We start from the raw sequence: 21,793 nt of genomic DNA on the forward strand, positions 1-21,793 counted from the left end.
TTATAAATAACCATGTATGTATTTGGATGATAACATTATATACCTGTCAGATGCTGCTGGTGGTTGCTCGCAAGTAACCAGGCAGGACTCCAAACCTGTCTTTTACAGGTTTTTATTGTGAAAACTATTTACAGTGCAGATACACAAAGTTCATGTCCGTCTTAGCCACTTACAGAATCCGGGAGTGGGCCCTTCCAGCTTCTCACCCAGCATAAGAACTTAGGCACCCCAAGCCTCCGCCTCCCCTCCTTGTGTTTTACCCCTCAGCGCAAGGTGGGTGACGGAGGTGGCGTGCGTCCCTCCTGGCCAGCCTGGCCAGGTGAGGCACCGGGGCTCTCAGCAGCATCCTCAAGCCCTTTCCCCTCTTCTCCGCTGGACGGGTGGCTTTCCCCACCGCTGGAAGAGGAACTGTTTCTCAGGAGTTTTGGAAGCTTTCTGTATCCCAACGGGCCCCCTGCCTTCCCCCCCCCCCCCGTTCCAATGGCAGTCCCCTGACAATACCTGTATACTAAACAAGCATATATGGAATTCAAGTTGTTTGCATGTATATAATATAATATAATATAATATAATATAATATAATATAATATAATATAATATAATATAATATAATATAATATAATATACCTTTAATTTTATTTTCTTCTGTATTTACTTTTTATTTCTACTAAATTTTGTTTAATTAAAATATTGTCAATTAAGAAAATAAAGAAAAAAATAGAAAGCTGACGTATACCAGACTGTTATTCCATCTAGTTCTGTATTGTCAACATTGGCTGACAATAATTCTCTAAGGTTTCCAGAAGGGAATCTTTTCTAAATCCACCTGGAGATGTTGAAGGCTGACCTGGGATCTGCATCTCCTCTACCACTGAGCAACTGCCCTTCCTCCTAGAAGGAGCCTGATCTGAAGGCCAAAGAACATGCAAGCAGATGTGGAAGGGAGCAGGCAGGCAGCAAGACAGACAACACAGGTTCTGGAATATAAAAATAACTCAAAACAAGCCCCAAAGCTGGCCGTTACATGGGCAATGACTTGGCTCTGACCTCAGGAAGAAGCAGCCGAATATCCGCTAGGCATGCACATGTGGCGTCATGTTGGGCCTGTGGGGACAGCAGTCTTCCACTACTCTGCAGCCTGTAGTGGCCCACCAGCAGACAGACTGGGAGAGCCTCTCTGATTTGAGTCTCCATCGACCACGGGGCAGGGAGCCCAAGGGCAGAGTTTTCTTCAAAGCGACCTGCCGATGGTGGGCAAGGCCAGAGGCAGAGGTCAGCTGAGCAAATCATGCGACTTTTAACTTGGGACATTGGGCTCGTTTCGGCTCATGGCCATCTCTATCATCCATCCAGGCAATGAAGGGTCAAAGCAAGGCCAATGAGGGTTCTGGCTCAGCAGTCCTAAGGATGGCTGAAGAAAAAGGCTTGGAGAGGCTGGAGGGTTCGCCATACCTGCCTATTGCCAAACAGAACTTGGATAATTGATTTCACCCCCTTTTTTGCCTTCACAAAGCCTTTGGAACATGCAAAGGGTGGTAGAGGGCATTGTAAGCTTTGGAACCTCAAGGGATCATAACTGCGAAACACATTGTTATGTAGATCGCTGTGAAAGCTTCACTTACTGCAGAGCATGACAAACTTGCCGGGAGTGATTTTGTAGTGTTCAGGAGAAATGTTGGGAGAGGTCTTGGAGCACAAATAGTGGCCTTTGCTGTCAAAAGACACAGACACTGCAGCCCAAGGTGAGGGGAAGGAGTGAGGGAAGTTCCACACCAGGAACAAGGGGGAAAGAAAGACTGACATCCAGATTTGCTGCCTTGAGGATCTTGCCGCCTCAGGCGGTTGCCTCACCTTGCCTCATGGGTAGGCCGGCTCTGCTGAAGCCTGGGCCAAGGAACCTTTCTCAGCCCAGGAGCCACATTCTCTTCTGGAAAAACTTCCAGGGGCAACTTGCCACTGGAGGAGGAGCAACAAGAAACCTTCATGCAGGAGGCTGGCTGCTACACACAAACACTCTCTATAGCCTCCATTCCAGCCAAGCCAAGCACTCGTGGAGGATGCGAAGAAAGCCCTGGAAAGAGGGAGTGTGGCTTTGAGGAGGGGGGGGAGCCTTGAGGGCCAGATAAAGATTCTTGAAGGCTAACTTTTGGCCCCCAGGCCTGAGGTTGCTCACCCCTGCCACAGCCCCAGCTGCTGTTCATGTGGCACATGGGGTTCATTTCTGGAGCTGCTGAGCAGCCCACCAGCTATCGATCAAAAAGCTCCTCTCCTTCCCTCCCTCCCTCAGTTGTTCTCTTGCCTTTCCAGAAGCAGAAGCATTTCAGCCAAAAAGAGAAGCTGAAGGAATGAGAAGCAAATGCCGCTGTTGTGCTGGTGATGAGGAGAAGACCAAGGACTCTGAGTAAGCTGCTTTGAAAAACAGGAGTGTCTTACGAGAACTGACAGGCAGGCGATGAAGCAGGGTGGGAATGAAAATAAAATAAAACCGGGACTCCAGCAGATTTCTGGTTAACAGCCATTTCTGGAGGGAGGTCATTGTGGTGGCACCTTCCACAGTACTCTGGTCAAGCACTCAACTAAGATGCCACACAAAGGGAAGGAAAAATTAACACTCAGGGCGTCAGACAGCAGATGAGTCGGTAATAATCCCCCCCCCCACCATCCATTCCTCTCCGAATGTTCTCCCACCTCAACCTACTGCTCCCATCAAACATTGTAGGACTGCAACGCCCATCAGCGCCAGCCAGCATGGGCAACGGTCACAGCTGATGGGAGTTGTATTCACCAAAAAACATCTGGGGGGCAGCAGGCTGGGCAAGCTTGTTCTACTTCAGGGGTGGGGAACCTTTTTCAGCTGGAGGGCCACATTCCTTTCTCAGCAGCCTTCTGAGGGCCACATGACAGTGGTACCCGGGCCAAAGACAAGCAGAGGAGCGGATATATTTTACCTTTCTATAGCAGGCTTGTTCCTACTGGCACCCCTCTCTATCCTCCACCCAGGCACGCAAGTGGCGTTAGCCAGGTGAAACAGACACAAGGAGGGTTCAAATGCATGGCTGAGGGTCTGACAGAGGGTCCAGGGGGGCCATATTCAGACCCTAGGCCTGAGGTCTCCCACCCCTCTTCTACCTAACGCCAAGGGGTAGCCTGACACAGATTGCCCTGGTCCATGCCAGGCTTGGCCTCCTGCCCTCAACCGTTTTTCCTCCTCCCCTCAGAGACACAGCAGCAGTCTGTGCTTGCTGTTTGCTTGAATCCTCTCCTCCAAATTCACAGGCCTCCCTTGTGCCTGCCGCTCCTCCCCACCCCCTGCCAGCCCACAAGAGCCAGCTGCCTCAGCTGGAAGCCAAGCAATCGGAACCTGGGAACCCAGCCAAAGCTCTTACAGATGCGTCTAGCTTGAATCTGCGGGGGGGGGGGGGCTCAGCTGCATGGACGGCTGCTCCTCCCCACTCCTCTGGCAAAGGAAGGGTGAGGGGGAAATGAGGGAACCGCTTCTGGTGCCAGAGAAAGCCCAAGGAATTTGCTGTGGCTAGCCCTCACCAGCACTGCAGCCTCCAGCCACCAATAAATCCAAGAAACACAAAGGGGGGGAGCGTGGGGGTGTGGGAAAGGGCCTCAAGAGGTCACCTAAGTCCACAACTGCTGCACCAAAGAAGGATTAATTAGGCTTGAGCCGCTCTTGACATATGTTTATGCAGGTCTATATTTAAAAACTTCCACTGATGGAGAAAGGAAGGAACTCCACGGCTTCTCTTTGGCAACCACTTCCAAGAAATGCTGTGGATATTTTTCTGGCTATCATAGACCACAAAGCTGGGAAAGGCCACAATCAAATGATCTCACCAGGTAGATCCCATACTTGAAAGCATCCCTTGCCAATTCTCCAGAAACCTCCAAAAGGTTTCTGGTTTCTGCTGGTTTCTGAGCTGGTTCCCATGTTCTGTGTACCCTTCAAGGTACTGGATGAACAGATCAGTTTATTTTTCTGTCCATTTTGGGTTTGTTCATTTTTGGGTCCATTTCGTGCCACTTCTGCATTAACCCTTGGATGGTGGTGGTTGTTTAAACACAAAAATTTGTATTTCAAGATTTTTGCAACCTTTCCCTACAGACCCGCTTATATTGGTGCAAAAAGCACACTGCGTATAGCACTACACACGCAACCGCTCCTTGCATTCCCCTTACCTTTCATTCCCTGGCTGGAACTCCGAGAGTAAGGACGGCCTCCTCCGCTGGGGCTGCAAGATAGACCCAGGGGGAAGGTGAGAAGGGTAGTCCCTGGAATGGTGCTGATACTCCAAGAGTCCCACATCCTGAGCAAAAAGGGAGGGGGGAGAAAAGAGACAGGATTTGCAGAGGCTTTCACATAGGTCCCAGCTGCCTATTACACACTCTCAATCTTCCCCACAATAGGACTGTGTGCCCTCCACACTAAAAGAACACCCTCAAAAGATTCTGTAGCAAGGGAATATGCATTTTGTGACCCGCATACGCTATGCAAGCTTACATCTAACAATTTCTATAATTTCTATGATTTATTCTGTTTGGGGTATTTTGCATCATTGTTTTGCCAGTCGTGGGGGGGGGGGCAGGGGTGAGCAAGAAGCTTTGAAGCAAACCAAAGCCCCTCTGGAAACCACAAAAAAATCTATTTTTATTATGCCACCACTCATTTTTGACAGGTATCACACATGAACTTTTCAAACTTACCTCTGCAGCCTCTAAAAACCAGAAACATGTTTGCTTTCACCCTTCTTTACCCAATAAAAGGAAGATTCGTGGGGCGAGATAATCTTATGATGTAAGGGAAAAAACAGGGACACAGGTGGCGCTGTGGGTTAAAGCCTCAGCGCCTAGAACTTGCTGATCGAAAGGTCGGCGGTTCGAATCCCTGCTGCGGGGTGCGCTCCCGCTGCTCGGTCCCAGAGCCTGCCAACCTAGCAGTTCGAAAGCACCTCCGGGTGCAAGTAGATAAATAGGGACCGCTTACCAGCGGGAAGGTAAACGGCGTTTCCGTGTGCAGCTCTGTCTCGCCAGAGCAGCGATGTCACACTGGCCATGTGACCCGGAAGTGTCTCCGGACAGCGCTGGCCCCTGGCCTCTTAAAGTGAGATGGGCGCACAACCCCAGAGTCTGTCAAGACTGGCCCGTACGGGCAGGGGTACCTTTACCTTTACCTTTAAGGGGAAAAACTGCTCCTGTTCCCTTATCGGGTACCCAAGAGCCCATATAGAGTCCTTTTGTAGGTTCTCTATAGGTAGGAGAAAATAACAGAAACCAACTAGAGAATATTGAGAAGCAAAGCAGATAGTAAGTCTGATCTTATTAACTGTTGCAACAGGGTGCTCCCCTCACATGCAGAAAAGGAGGATGACCCTAAACAAAGGTGTGTCCGCCCTTATAAAGAAATTTTAAATTGCCCGCCCTGGAGTCCAAGACCACCCCCAGAAACATCATACCTACATCACAAAAGAGGCAGTCTACAACAGAAATCTGAATGCGTTGTTTATCTTATGTGTGGCAAGTTACCTGATTGCATTATCTGGGTTTTGGCTACTCTTTTGTTATTATAACTACTTAATTCCTGAATCTAGGTCACACCCTGTTCATATCTTGAATGTGCCCTTAAGACAGGATTTGTGAGGAAAGAGACAATGGGGAGGTTTCCCACTTTGACCTTGCAGAGAAATATTTGAGGTCAATTTGTTCAGGACCTTTTCTATGGGGTTTCAGACATGTGGTTTATATATAGTTATAGACCTTAAAATTCTTATAACAATAACAACAATGAAAGCTGACATTCCCAGAAAGTTTAGTTCTGAATCAGAGACCAACAGACCATGCAGAGCCCTGACCATAGCGATCCATTTCTTCAGATGTTAGGAATGTATTAAACAGCCTCACACAAAGCTGACTGTCCAGCTCAGCACTGTCCACAATGACTGGAAGCGGCACTCCACCATTTCACAAAAGGGTCTCTCTCATCTCTGCCTGGTGGGGTGGGGTGTTGAACCTGGCGCCATCTGCAAGCAAAGCAGATGCCCTACCACTGAGCTCTGGCCTTGGCTTCCTGCGGAGGATTACCACGGAGGAGAACCTTGTCAGAAAGCCTGGAGGGCTGCTGCCAGTCAGTGCAGACAATATTGAGCTAGATGGACCATTGTAAAAGAAGAAGCAAAGTCTCAAAGTGGCATTAAAAACAAGTCTTAATAGTCTGAGATACAGTGTCTTGATAGCAGAACCTGTGTCTTGTGCCCCTGAGAAAGGTTGTCAACAATCAAAATGGCCAGACATTTTATTGTTCTGTTATTTGATCAAGACCTACACATCAGTACCACCTTCCTTTCGCTTTTCGGTACCATTCTGCACCCATGCACACACTTCCCCGCCCCGCCGCCAGACTATCACTCTTCTGCCTTTCCTTCAAGAAACTCAAGATGGCTCTCCCTTCCCCATTTCACCTGTTGTAAACAAAATCTGCCCTTTCCCCTTATGGGGTATCCAAGAGCCCATATAGAGTCCTTAAGTGGTAGGAGAAAATAACAGAGGCCAACCAGAGAATACTGAGAAGCAAAGCAGATAGTAAGCCTGATCTTTATTAAACTGTTGCAACAGGGTCCTCACTCCCCACACGCAGGATGGAGGAGGAACTCAGAATAAAGGTGTATGTAGACTTTTCAAACTGCGGACCCTCAAATTCCAGACCACCCCCAGAAACATCATACATACATCACAGAAGGGGTGTAGCCCCGGACCCCCCCCCCCATACATCATAAATACATCACAAAAAGAGGTGGTTTGCAGCAAAAACCTGTCTGGCAGAAAACCTGTCAATGGTCACTGATTGGATCACCCAGCCAGGCTGGCCATTCTATTGAAATGATAAACTCTTAATTCCTGAGCCAGGTCACAGGCTCACCCTATTCACACCTTCAATGTGCCCTTAAGGCAGGATTTGTGAGCACAGAGACAATGGGGAGGTTTTTTCATTTCCTCCCTCCTTGCATTTGGTCAGTTTGGGAGAGTCAAAATGGTTTCAGGACTATCTTCCTGTACTGTTTCAGACATGTGGTTTATGTATTTATGTACGTGTTTGCCTTGTACATTTAATTTATATATTTGAGACCTTAAATTCTTATAATACACCCTCACAACAACCCTGTGAGGTAGGCCAAGCCAAGAGATTGGGACCAATCCAAGGGCACTCAAGTGAGCTTCATAGTTGAGTGGGGATTTGAACCCTGGTTTCCCAGATTCCAGTCCAGGGCCAACAACTGGATCTGCTTCACAACTCGAAAGGGTTCCATGGGCAATGCATCAAAGAGTTTCCTGAATTAAGATCACTTGAAAAAGCTCCGAACTGAGCCATTTTGTCATTATCTCAAGGATGTCACTTCAAACACTCTCAGAAGGGGAATATTTGTTTCAGAGAGGGCAGGATGGAGGTGCTATTTTATTAAAAGGCACATCCATCTCATTCCTAGACCCCTCCAAAAAGGAGAGGGCTCCTGCAGTTTAATTAACTGAAAAGCTCTCTGCCACACCTATTAAACACCTTGATACCTCAGCTGTTCCTTATTAGCCCACAGGAAAGGGAGGGGAGATGCTGTGCAAAGAACAAAGAGCAAATTATTTAGAACCTAGGCCAAAGCCACATGATACCAAGAGCAGTTTCATTAAAAAATGGAAGACCTGGCAGCCATAACGGAGTCACCGTGCAAAAATCCACGAGGAAGGTAAGTCAGTATTTTAGCAGGGCCAAAGGGGGATTTCAAAATCTCTCTTAAAAATCCCTTAAAAGAACCTGAAAAGGAGGGGGGGGGAATCCTAATGTTGGGGATTTGGGGGCAGCTCTTCTTAAAAATCTTTTTACACAGCCCCACACCCCCTCCTCCCACATACAGCCAAGTGTATTGTGGAACCAAGATTCATCATACACAAACCTGTTTATAGGTCTGAAAGGTAAAGGACCCCTGGACTACCCTCTACCATATCCTTTTAAATTAGCCTTTGCTGACTTAGTGCCCTCCAGAACTTGACTGGACTCTGTCCCAGTCCTACCTGGAGATGCTGGGGACTGAACACTGGACTTCCTGCATGCAAAGCAGATGCTCTACTACCAAGAATTCCACCCCAGAACTGTGGACTTAGAAAACTTTTATTTCAGTGGAACTACTCTTATTTATTACTTAAAGGGAAAGGGACCCCTGACCATTAGGTCCAGTCGTGACCGACTCTGGGGTTGCGCACTCATCTCGCTCTATAGGCCAAGGGAGCCAGCGTTTGTCCACACACAGCTTCCGGGTCATGTGGCCAGCATGACTAAGCCGCTTCTGGCAAACCAGAGCAGCGCACGGAAACGCCGTTTACCTTCCCGCCGGAACGGTACCTATTTATCTACTTGCACTTTGACGTGCTTTCAAACTGCTAGGTTGGCAGGAGCAGGGACCGAGCAACGGGAGCTCACCCCGTTGCGGGGATTCGAACCGCCAACCTTCTGATCGGCAAGTCCTAGGCTCTGTGGTTTAACCCACAGTACCATCCGCGTCCCTGATTATTACTTAGCTGAATGCAAGCCAAGGTTTCAGAGCAGGGTTCATACAATTCTGGTGTTTACAGAACCAGAATTAGGCAGATGGTTAGATGGCCATCTGTCATGGATGCTTTAGTTGAGATTCCTGCATTGCTGGGGGGTTGGACTGGGAGACCCTTGGGTCCCTTCCAACTCTGATTCTTTCTTTTGCAAGCCCCCCCCCAAAAGGTGCTGTCAAAAAGAAATACAAATATAAAGTATGAGGCAATAACAATGGTACAGATGAAGCCCTCTGGGGTGTGCATTAAACATTTCACATTTTGTAAGAAGTGAAAACGGAACATCTATCAAGCAGATGGAAAGAGCAGACAAAAGACGAGCGTTATTAGCCACAAACCACAGCCTGGGTCTAGGTTATCAGATGCATAATCTTTTTGCATGGACAGCAAAAGTCTTCCTTTTCTTGGTCACGCTGAGCTCCTGCTCTGAACATGAGCTGTGCGCACTTGCACACCAGACATTCAGAACTGCTCCACTTCATAGCAGCCTGCACCCAAAAGGCACCGAACAGAAACCATTCCGTAGTTTTCTAAGTTCACAGTCCTGGGGTGCAATTCTATGCTGCGCCATTACCAATGTTCCAGCTGCTCAAACGTTTCAGCTTAACCCCCTCTCCTCTCCCTGCATGCTGTTCTCTCAACTCCCTAAGGCCAATTTCAGGAGGGGGCGGGGAGGGAAGACCTGTATCCCTGGTCAGTAACTTAGGCCACCTCCTGTACTTTGCAGGAGGAATTCCATTGCCCTAGCATGATAAACCCACTTTTAAAAAAAATGGTTAGAAAAGTGACAGGGAAATGCACTGCAAGTTGTGGGATGAACAGACAGTTAGCAGAAAAGATGTGCAAGCACTTTGCAAGTGAATCAGGATGATTGCTCACAGTAGTATAAACCTCTCCGCAAAAAAATTCTAAATAAAAACTCAATAAAGACTGGACACAGTCTAATCTCCAAGTAAACTGTCTGCAAGCAAATCATGTCATCTGGACGGGTACTTAATACACACAAGCACCATGTTTTGAATTAAGGCAAGAACAAAGACCCTTTGGCCCTACAGACACAAACTGCAACTGATGTGGTTGCTGCTTAGAATAGCCTCCCTCAACTTTGACCCCTCTGTTTAGACTAGGAAGACCATCTGCCTCAGCCAGCATGGCCAACGTGTCCAGGACGATGGGCGTCCAGCAACATCTCGAGGGCCCAACACTAGGGGAGAGCCCTGTTCTCAGACACGCTGAATGATCTTGTGGGAACCTTTCGAAATGCACTCTGCTTCTCTGCCCACATCTAAACAAATCATGCCACCCGAAAACAATTCTTCAGGTTGCTTATACAAGACCCCACGCTTCCCTTGCCACACCTCTTCATGGGAACTTAGGAGGCTGCCTTATCCTGACTCCACGGAGCTCAGGGTATCAAGCAGTGGTCTCTCCCAACCCTATCCAGACCTTCTGCATGCAAAGCAGTGGCTCTGCCGCGGAGCTACAGCATTTCCAAGCGCAATGAGCAAGTGCAGCTGGGAGAAGCCACCATCTTTCATCCACTTTTGGCATTTGGAGCAGGGAAGCATTCTATGAATGGGAGGCTGGGATTAAAATAACTACCGTAATTTTCCTGGCATCCCAAGAAGGTGAAATCTTTAAAATACTTTTCTTTTGTCTCCCCGCCCTTCTCTCTCTCTTGCTTTCTTTCCACCAAGTAACTGTAAAATATGTATTATTACTTGACAGCCCCAAAAGCTCAGCTTTGATATTTCCTGACATTTCTGTCTTCATGGGAGGCTCCCAGCTGGAACCGAACCACCAGTGTGCCAGCCTGGCTTGCCTTTTCCTTGTTGCTTATCCTAAAACCACCACAATAAAATCTTGTTTGTAACAGAGCAGAGGGCCACGCTGAGTCCAGCCAAAAAGAGGAGAAAGATGACATGGTGATATCTGTAGAAGAACCAATTGAGTACAAGAGATAAACAAATTTGGCAAGGTAGCAGGCCTTAAGATTAATAAAGATAAAACCAAACTCTTGGTTAAAAATATGAATGATGAGAGTAAAAATAAATTACAAGATGTGTCTGGATTAAAGACTGAAAGGAAGGCTAAGCATTTAAGTGTAAATCATATAGATCTGTATAAAGATAATTATTTAAAATTATTTATTTATATATAAATAAAAATTAAGCAGTTTGTATTTTTTCTAAATAAATAAATAAAACACATGCTGCCGGGAGAGGAATTGTAAACAGTAAGGTCAGAAGAAAAAGGGACAGAGAAAAGCACAAATGGTGATAATTACATTTTTAACAGCGACCATTCATGAATACACCATGCTAACAACACAACCAGTACTGGTAAGCTATTAGCATATGTAATGTGATGAAAATCCCTTGTGCTGATTCAATCCGCAAGGGATAGCACTTGAACCTCTTGATTAATTATCATTCAGCAGTTTTCAAGTCTCTCATGGAGGCTCTTTTCTGCTACTTTGGCCACTGTAAGGTCAGTTGCTGAGGGCCTGAGAAGCTGAAATGTTCCCCCACTTGTTTTTCAATATTGCCATTTCTGATACCAATTTGGCATCCAATTATTGTCTTGCGCTGAGACTGGACTGTTTCTCCTATGTAGAATACAGAAGGTCGCTGTCAGCACTTTCAGAAAATGAGCAGGTAAATGACCCTCTGATGATGTAGATGACATTATTAGGTCCCATAAAAGCGTTGCCATGACATGGGGAACAAAGTTGGCATCTGGATCTGCTAATGTGACCTGCTAGTTAAATAGCTGTTTTCGGTTGGGGGTGGGGAGCAGGACTGTGTCAAAGCAAACACAGGTCCCTGTAAAAGAGAAGCATCCTTGTCTAGGATGGGCTGTAGGTAACTGAGGATACCTTTCCAGGGATTGAGTGTCTGTGGTTGTACAATCACTTTGAATCATTTCTGTGAGTAAAATGACCAAGAAATATTAATAATGAAAATGGCAAGAACTGGGAGCTGTGAGTGACAACGGGTCCCTTTTTATTCACATTAATAAATTAAAAAATGAATAAAGGGCAAAACTACCATATTGACTGAAACACCCTGTCAAAAAACTGGGGTCGTCCAATACACGGGTAGTGGCATTGGAGGGGGGGAGCAGCACGCCTGCCAGCCTGCTGCTTGGTGGGAGCGCAACTTCCCCTGATGCCGCTGCCCATGGGAAACGATCTAGGGAGTGTTTCCTGCCCGCAGCTGCATTGGGGGGAGAAGCTCAACAACGTTGGGCCATCTCCACTCATTTTTTAAAATCTGAGTCCCATAAATAGGGGGGGGGTCTTATACATGGGTACGCCTTATAGATGGAAAAGTATGGTATTTCCACAAATTTAGCACAGGTCTCTCAGTGATACGGGTGCCAACCAATAAGTAGCACCCACACCAAACCTCCACAGCAAACATGCATAACTCAACTTTTCCCTGACTTTGTGGCTAACATTAAAATCTCAACTGACTCACTTCCCTCTCCCAACCATTTCTGCTTACCCCTACTCATTGAAAACCTGTGCACACACCCGAAAAATAAAGGGGGTGAGTAATACCCTTCAAGCACTATTTTCTTCAGGGAGAGATAAGTCTACTGTTGCAGGAAGCCACATGGAGCCCTGCCTGGGTGTCCTGCATGGACAGCAAAGGCAGGAGACTGAGCAAGATCAAGACTCATAGTTTTTTGGTTTAAAAAAAAATCAACAAAGGTAAAGCAGCACTAAAAAGAAGAAGAAATTAAGGAAAGTCCCAACTCTCTGAGTTCTGGCAAGAAGACTTCCCAAAAAGCAACTGCCATCTTTAAAATAAAACCACAGCAACTGCAACAACATAGATGTAAACTTGTCTGCCAGAACTTCCTTTGTGCCCCACATAGTTATTAGTTGCAGCCTTACACTTGTTTCCTGCCTTCATTTCAAGGAGTTCGGGGGCAGCCTAGGAGTCTCGCATCCACACCTCAGGCAGACCTCCTGCCTGCTTCACTTCAATGATGTTAAATGGACTATTCAGACCAGCCAACCTGTTGCCCTCCACGTTTCAGGCTACAACGCCCATCTTCCCTAAATACTGGTAAAGCTGGCTGAGACCAAAGAGTTGTAGCCCAAAATATCTGGAACAAAACAGGCTGGAAAAGGCTGGTCCGGGTCACAGCACACAGGCAGGTCCCCATTGTGAACCCTTAAGCTTCAGGCTTGTTCTGTGCAACTGCAGCCAGTCCTTTGTGGGAGTCAAACTGGGTCCTTCTGCCTCATCAGAACAGACAGAGAGGCTGCTGGATCAGGCCAATGGCCCATCTAGTCCAGCTTTCTTTTTCTGACAGAGGACAACCAGATGCCTCAGTGGGAAGCCTACAAAGAGGACCTGAGCACAACAGCACCTTCCCCACTGGTGATTCCCAGCATCTGTAATCCAGAGGCATATTGCCATTGACAGCGAAGGAAGAACAGTGTGGCTCATAACCATCAACAACATGATCCTCCAAGAATTTGTCTAATCCTCTTTGAAAGCCATCCAGGTTGGCAGCCATTTTGTGGGAACAACTCCCGTAGTTTAACTATGAGTTGTGTGAAGCAGTACTTCCTTTTGTCTGTCCTGAGTCTTCCAACATTCAGCTTCCTTGGATGTCCCCAAGTTTTAGGGCTATGAGAGAAAGAGAGAAAGAGCTTTCCTCCACCACTTTCTCCAGGCCATGCATTATTATAGACAGGTGGTGATCACACCAAGCTTCCCCTTAACTGTTGTATTCCCAGTTTTTGTGAATTCGCTCCTACGGTCATCACGACAAGCCACATGTGCATCCAGCCTTTCTTCCAAAACATGCAAGAGCTGTATGGTTGGGGACGTCCCTTCTGAAAGGAGCTTGGCCCTTACATTACATTCTTTCAAGCAGTCTTTGCCAAACTAGCACACTCCAGGAGTTTGGACTTCAACTCGCACCAGCCTCACCAGCATGGCTAGGCTAGCTAGGGCTGATGGGAGTTGTAGATCAAAACAATTGGAAGGCGCCTAATTTGAGTAGGCTGTCTTAAAGACTTGTTTTTCCAGTGCTGCCTTTCCCAAAAAGTAAAGCTGGCTCATGTGATCAGAGCTGATTTCTCATTGTTACATATACCAGTCTGAAATGCCTATGCATCTAACGTGGTCCTAAAAGGCTGACAGTGAATGCTTAAACAAATGTAGGAAACTCCCTCATTTCAATCTCATGATATCACTGTGAGGTCCAGGACCGTTCAGTAACCTTCACAACCAGGCAAGGAATTTAACTTGGGTGTCCCTGGTCTAAGCGCAGCATTTCATGAGCTACAGCCACAGGTCAGCACAATACATTCAAGGGAGCTTGTGAAGGGATTCAAGTATTTCCAAGGGTTTGACATCTTGAAATTTATCAACGGAGGACAATGGCTCCAGCATTAATGCATGGAGACCTCTAAGATATGTGGTGGTGCTCATTAGTTTAGAGAGAGATTAGACAAATGTATGGAAGATAGGTCTATCAGCTGCCAGGAAACATAATGGAAACTCCATGCACAAAAGCATTATGCACAGTTGTACCTTGGATCCCAAACGCCTTGCGAGTCAAACATTTTGACTTCTGAATGCTGCAAACCCAGAAGTGAGTGTTTCAGTTTGCAAATGGAACGGAACTTCCGTGTCTTCCGATTGGCTGCAGGAGCTCCCTGCAGCCAATCGGAAGCCACACCTTGGTTTCCAAACGTTTTGAAAGTTGAGCAGACTTCCAGAATGGATTCCATTCGACTTCCAAGGTACGACTGTATCTGAAAATCAGTTGCTGGGGGGCAACTGGAGGGCTCTTCTTCCTGTACAGCCAGCTTGTAGATTTCCATAGCTGCGAAGAGGTGTAGCTCAGTGGGAGAGCATCTGCACTACAAGCAGGAGGTCCCAGTCTCTATCCCTGGCATCTCCATGTAAGGCTAGGAATATTGAGAGCTGCTGCCAGTCAGTGTAGACAAAACTGAGCTAGATGGACCAACGTTCTGATTCAGTATAAGGCAGCTTCCTGTGTTCCTGGCGGCAGCCAACCCACTTTAGGAAGCTGGTTGCTGGACTGGGGGGAACTCTGACCTGCCCCTGCAGGCCTCTTCTTACATTCACAGAAAAAACCTGGGTGTGGGTGGGTGTAAAGCTCATTGCATGTGACTGATAGAGGAATGTGCAGGATTACAGGGTGGAGAGGAGAACTGACCAATGACTGACCATTGAACTTTTATGTGCAGGTCAAGGATGGTCAATAGAGGCTCCAAAGACATCTGGAGTACCGTATAAACAAAACATGTGCATTATGCTTCCACAGCTCATTGCACACACTGTTCTTCTTCTTCCATGACAACCACATCTTTGACATATGCACGGTAATCTCCACACATATTATAATTCAACAGATTAGCACCTGGAACTCTGTCGTAATAGGCTACACAAAATGCACAGTAGTGTAAATATGTCTGTAAGACACATTTTGATCTAAAGAAAATTCTGATGGGAGTTATTATTACTTATTTAGCCCAAAACATCTGGAGGGCTCCAGCTTGGCAAAGGAATCAGTGTATCATAAAAGAAACAAGAATTATTAAAATAGGAATCCACACAGCTACACTAAAAATGTGCAACATCTGGAATCCTTCTAAATCAAACCTTAGGTAAAGGGGCCCCTGACCATTAGGTCCAGTCGTGACCGACTCTGGGGTTGCAGTGCTCATCTTGCTTTATTGGCCGAGGGACCCGGCGTACAGCTTCCGGGTCATGTGGCTAGCATGACTTAACCGCTTCTGATGAACCAGAGCAGTGCACAGAAACGCCGTTTACCTTCCCGCCGGAGCGGTACCTATTTATCTACTTGCACTTTGACGTGCTTTCAAACTGCTAGGTTGGCAGGAGCAGGGACCAAGCAACGGGAGCTCACCCCGTCGCGGGGATTCAAACCACTGACCTTCTGATCAGCAAGTCCTAGGCTCTGTGATTTAACCCACAGTGCCACCCACGTCCCTAAATCAAACCTTACATCCATCACTAATGAGGGTCAGGCTAATTTTTATTTTCCCAGTGTGGAAGACATTTCTGGGAGCAAGCCAGAGGCAGACAACTACACAAAATCACCAAGGCTTGTCCCTGCTTTTCTTTTTTTTAAATTCATATTACTCAGTCAAAATATATTTAAAAATTAAAAAATTGTCCAGTAGCACCTTAGAGACCAACTAAGTTCGTTCTGGGTATAAGCTTTCGTGTGCATGCACACTTCTTCAGATATCATTTCGACTGTGTCAGACCAACCTGAATCTAGAATCATTTTTACTCAGTTTATAAAATTGGTATTTTCAGCATTTTAAAAAAAGAAGGTGTTCTCTTCCATTCTTTGCCACATCCCAAGAGAGATTTCTGGGAAATCCTTCTGCCCTAAACAACCTCAGGTGGGCTGGACTCATTTGAATACAATAATTAAATTGCCTTTTCTGGAAAAAAGAGAATGGGGAAGAACAGGAAAGAAAAGTGGGATAGTACCTATTTTAGTATTTTTCTAGCTCTCAGGAGTGTTATCATGTTCACCGCACTGTCCAGCATAAAAGCCTGCGTGTCAACCTAGAGATAACAACCTGTGTGTTAGGAAGCAGGAGAACATAGCTAAATGGTGGCCTCCCATGCTGTGCACACAGGAGGTCCCTGGTTCAAACCCCAGCTTCTCCAGATTTAAAAATATACAGTGGTACCTCGGGTTACGAACTTAATTCGTTCCAGAGGTCCGTTCTTAACTCGAAACTGTTCTTAACCGGGGGCGCACTTTCGTTAAAGGGGCCTCCAGCTGCCACCGCGCCGCTAGCACGCGATTTCTATTCTCATCCTGGGGCAAAGTTCTCAACCCAAGGTAACTCTTCCGGGTTAGCAGAGTTTGTAAAATTTAAATCAAATCCACCCTGTGATGCATATCTACAAGGAGTGTCACCAACATGAAAAGTCTGGAAAGCTCTGCCCTAGAGCACTGTATGTATAAAATTTGTCTTCCTCATCTATCAGTTGGTCCTAGGTCAATACACCTGTTACCATTCAGTTTTCCCATATTACCATCTTTTTCCCAATTATTGAAGTAGGATTTCCCCAGAGAGTAAGTTTTAGCATGTGAAAATGGATCAAATTTATTTTTATTAGCCAATATATTCAATATCTTTCTAACTGACCTAATTGTTCCAAGAGTTGTTGGTACTTTCAGATATTTTGATCCTAATACTGTCCACCCAATCAACGGCATTTTATATGTATATTCTAAGGTTGCACAATTTTGGAGATTAAGACCATCAGCAGGTCTCCAATGCCTGATACTTGTCAATAAACAAGTAATAAATAATAAATAAATCCACCTTCCTTAATTTGTAATTTGCAAATTGTGGCAACATGTGGGGGGGGTGTCTTTCCCATTACCTGTTACCTGGTTCTTGACTTTTATTCAACTGGAGAGGCCAGGGATTGAACTATAAGACCTTCAGCATGCAAAAGGATGCCCCAGACCACTGAATTCTAGTCCCCTGGGGGAAGCACTGAAAGTGCAGCAGTAAATGTGTTTGCCAAATAAGACCATCTGCAGCTGTTCAATTTCCCTGCTTCTTCCTCCTAATCAGTGGGAAAGCCATTTGCAATGGAAAAGTTCAGTACTGCAGCAGCCGAGCAATAGGATCCGCCACAAACAAGTAGGTACAAAGCCAACATTGCTCTCTGTGAATCATTTATAGCAGCACAGAGTAAATGGAGCTGCAGCACACCAGTGCGTACCTGTATGCTACAAAGAGCCAAAGACTATAGTATCATTGCAAGGAAATAGACATTAAAACAGTGGAGACATATTTAGTTCCACTTAGGAGAAATGCTCCATCCTTGGCAAACAGATGTTCCCTATTAAGGCAGCAAGGGGAAGCTCAGTCCCAAGAGGGCCTGTTTTACACGCAGAAGGTCCCGGGTTCAAACCTTGGCATCTCTGAGTAGGGCTGGGAGAGACCCCTGGCTGAGAGAGCCAGTCACTGCTGAGCAAGATGGAGCCATGGTCTGACATGGCAGAAGGCAACAAACTATGTTCCTAAGGAACTAGAAAATCTAGTGGTAGGAACACGACACCTCAGCACTGCCATGGTGGCTTGCCAGCTCTTTGTCCAAATGGCAGTACTAGTGGGGATCAAGTGACCCTCATCAGCCAATGGAGTCCCACCTGTAACTATAAATCGTCTGATTCTGGCCCAGTTTCTCAGTCCCTGCAATTCGCTACTCTGAGCAAGCTGAGCTTCTAGAATCTTTGACGCTGCTTGGCTGGCTGGCTGCACTCCAGAGCCCAAACCCAGACCATCACCATAAGCTAGTTGGTCCAACTAAAACTCCCACATTGCTTCCAAAAACATTCAAGGGTTTTGTTCAGCCTTTGCGGAAAGCAAGTTCCAGGAAAGAGCCACAACTTGCAAGGATAACTATCCATGTCCGTTTACTGATCTGTTAATAATAATATTATTATTAAATATTGCTCAGCGTTTGTTATCAAGCAGCTACAACAGGCTACATCTCACCAGCATTCCAAAAATGATTGCCACCAGCAATGTTTTTGCCTGATTGTTTTCGCCTGGCTGAAATGTGTCCTCGAACTCTTGCCTGCCTGGATTAGGGATTGAGAAATACAATACTTCTTCATGCAACAAACACTGGAATTCACTACCAAGAGGCAATGATGGCCACCAACTTCAAAGGCTTTAGAAGAGAATTAGACAAACTCATGGAGAGAGAGCTATCAATGGCTACTAATCATGGCGGCCCGAGCTGTGTTGGAGGCAGCAATCTTTATGAATACCAGGAAACCACAAGTAGGGAGAGTGTTCTTGTGCTCATGTCCTGCTTGCTGGTTTTCCGCAGACACCTGGTTGGCCTCGATGAGAACAGAACATTGGACTAGATAGATGGGCCATTGGCTGTTTCACGTCATTAGAGAGGGATGTGTGAATACGTGCAGAAACTGGGCTACAGTATAAACATAAATTGTGCATCTGTTGCTGCACCCTCTTTTCCTTCTGACCATCACCAGCATATGGCCCCCAAAATGTGTTCTTGGTTCTGGAAAGGGTTCCTTAGCCCTGTCTTGCGCAGTTAATAGCTACAGGAACCCTACCAAAAACAGAGACTTCTCTGCATTTAAATTTCTCTAAGAAGATAAAAAAGAGGCTATTGATCAAGCAGGTCGCCCTAACTCACAGCCCCCTGACCCAGCTTTTTTCAAACAAGAGTTGCAGATTCAAGGCAAAATAAGGGATCTGGCACTCCTTTGTAATCAAATATGTTGTTTCAGATAAGGGTCAGCAGTGTAAACCAGGTTGAATTACTCATTTGGCTCTTATCTGCATGGATGCAACAACAGGCTTGAGAGACAACAGCATCTTCATTGTTCCAATGACCTTGTCCTTGTCATCAATCTGCAAAGCTGCTGGTTGCTGGGGGGGTGTTAATCTCTTGCAGGTAGCGGCTAAATCAAGACACAGCTCCTGCTTATGGGGCATGCTGATTTCCAAGGTTACTGCCACTACAAAGAAGAAATGTGAACAGTACTGGGGGGGTAGGGGGTCCTTCACTAAAATCCACAAACCTAGAGTCCATGCCCCACCTCTCCCCATAGTCTAACCCAACAGTGTGGAGGGTCATAAATAATAAACAAACAAACAAACAAACAACAGTAGATTGGGAAGTTTCTGACTCCCCACTGTTTATAACACCAGCAACAAGAATGGCCTCCAGTGACCTGAACTTTTCCCACCCCCAACCTCGGGGTCCTCATCCTCTGATCCTGCAATTTCCCCCCCTGGTGCCACAGGGCCTATGACACTTGGCTCAAGAGTGGTGAGAATGGCCACCTTTTCCTCCCTTGTGTGCAGAAACTAGGTAAAAAACCTCAAGCCATGCCTTCCAGCCACCACCACCACCCAGTTCCTCCCAGCATCTTTTCCTCTGCCCTAGGAAAGCACACACAGGCTCAGAAAGCCATGAGATGTGGCTGTCAAGGTCAAGACTGGCAGGAAGTGATAAGTTTGCATGCAAAGAACAGCCCCATGATTCACCAGGTGATGAAAGAAAGGAAAAGAAGGCTGGGCTAGAAGCCAGTTATCATGGTAGAGCTGGGAAAGATTCCTGTCCAATATACGGTAGAGTGGCTGCCAGTCAGTTACATGAGTTACTGAGTTACATGGAGCAATGGTTTGACTCGGCATAAAGGCAACCTCCTAAAAGCCCTCTGTAAGCTGGGGCCAGCACTGTCAGACACACCCGGGCTCCAAACCCCTCACCACCATACAATTCAGCTTGTTGATTAAACAGAGGAGAAGAGAGAGAGCCACACACTCACCACATGCTGTTGACTTATGGCTACCGGGTAGGACATGGCATGAGGAGGATAACGGGGTTCACTCCCTCGCCACGTCTGCGCCACAGGTTGGGTAGATCCAGACATTGTGGAAGAAGTCCAGAGGGGTCTCACTTTTTCTTGTGTAGATATATAGAGAGAGAGATCCCCAGAATCTGTGATGCGAAGCACTAAAGAATCCTAGATTTCCTCCTCATTACGCACGTGTTGGACGACTCATGCTGCAACTGCAAGGTAAACAAAAGGAGAAGAGAGAGAGAGTTAGAGCACAGTCAAAACAACTTTGGGAAGAGGCCACAGCTTTGTGGCCGTGTGTATGTTTTGCATGCATAAGGTCCAGGTTTCAATTCCCAGAATCCGCAGGCAGAGTTCAGAAGGACTCCTGCCTGAAACGCTAAAAAGCTGTGGCCAAACAACACAAACACTGATCTAAAGGGTATAGTTTCCTAGTTTCAACTGACCCAAGCAAACCTGAGAAGAATTCAAGCCAAAGAAAAGGCTGCATCCAGCTACGTTCAATCAGAGCAGACCCATTATGAGCATGAACCCTTAGTTCCCTCCACTTCAACGGATCTACTACAAGAAGAACTGAATAGGAGACACCCTCAACTTCTAGCTCTTCTTATCACTCGATAGTCACTCCACCGCTTGCCAACCTCTGTTATCTTACCCAGGTATGTATTATTTAACTTTACTACAATGTTAAACCAAGGGGCAATGAATTCTTTACTTGTAGAACACTCTTGCCAGATAAGCCCGCCCTGAAGAAAGGCTGGAAGGCAGCAAGCTCTTTCTCCCCAGCTACTGCCCCCCCCCAGCCAACAGGAAGTTCAGCCGCCATCTTGATTAGAAGCCAGTGGCAGACTGATCCTCCACCAGAAATTTGTATGATCCTCTTTCAAACCCAGACACTGCAGGATTGCACTGTCAGTCATCTCTCTCTTTTTTATTTTAAAAAGTTAAGAGAAAATAACTAATTCTTTTATCCCTTCCACATAGGGGATGCCTTCCCAGTCCCTGATTTTGGTTGCCCTCTTGCAGTTACTGACCAGATAAAGATGCAGGAATGTGAAATGTCCAAACTCTGCTTTTGCTTCCCTGCACCCAAGTGGAGACCACCCTGATATATGCACAAATAAAGCAGAGTTTTACAACCTGCTGGCTTTTTATGGACACTTACAACCTATTTTGCTTGGAGATGGTCGCGCGCTTCGCTTTGTCAGGTTTTCTATTAAAAGTAACGAATGTCTCCATGCGCGCCCTTGACTGCCAGCTGTTTAAAGAGGCATTAAGCTTGGTTCCTGGCATTAACTCTTAATTATACAAAGCATAAATTGCCCACCGCTGCCTGCAGGGCAGATGGGAAAGCTGCTACCACTCAGCTGCTGCCCATCTTCTCGGAAGTACAACTTCAGCCCACTTTTCAAGCAAACAGCCTAGTTCAAGAGCACAATTTTATTTAAGGTTTTTTGCTTTCCTTTTTGCAAACCTTGCAGCAGAACCAAGGGGCAGACCTCCCCACCACAAACAAGGCTGCTTCCTTTTTACTTTCTCCTGATCTCTGTTGAAGCTGAGAAAAACAAGCCAAACAGACATCGATTTTAACTGAAAGTGGAATGTGTGCACATACAGAAGCATTGAGAAAGAGGAAGAAGAATGTCTCTTCCCCCACCCAACCCCTCCTCAGCCTACAAAATCAGTCTGCGCTGATAAAGCATCCCCTCTTGACCACAAAAACGGACACCAGGGGGGCTGCAGTTCCATGCCTGCTTACATGCATGTCGGTTGAGGGATAAAACAA

The 21,793-nt window shown here is 46.4% G+C and overlaps 1 protein-coding gene across 19 annotated transcripts in view; it reads right to left on the bottom strand.

Moving 5' to 3' along the window:
• The window catches only part of NCOR2 (nuclear receptor corepressor 2), a 343,395-nt gene that overhangs the window by 236,536 nt on the left and 85,066 nt on the right, over positions 1 to 21,793 (bottom strand). For all 19 annotated transcript variants that reach the window (XM_081892760.1, XM_081892767.1, XM_081892762.1 and 16 more), the window contains exons 2-3: positions 19,975 to 20,219; positions 4,189 to 4,316 (exon numbers count right to left, since the gene is read on the bottom strand). In XM_081892760.1, coding sequence (XP_081748886.1) covers positions 4,189 to 4,316; positions 19,975 to 20,079 — 233 coding nt within the window. In that variant the 5' untranslated portion in view covers positions 20,080 to 20,219. The remainder of the gene's footprint in view (positions 1 to 4,188; positions 4,317 to 19,974; positions 20,220 to 21,793) is intronic.

This window comes from Podarcis melisellensis, assembly GCF_964234715.1.
Source record: "Podarcis melisellensis genome assembly, chromosome: 16".
Classification (NCBI taxonomy): domain Eukaryota; kingdom Metazoa; phylum Chordata; class Lepidosauria; order Squamata; family Lacertidae; genus Podarcis; species Podarcis melisellensis.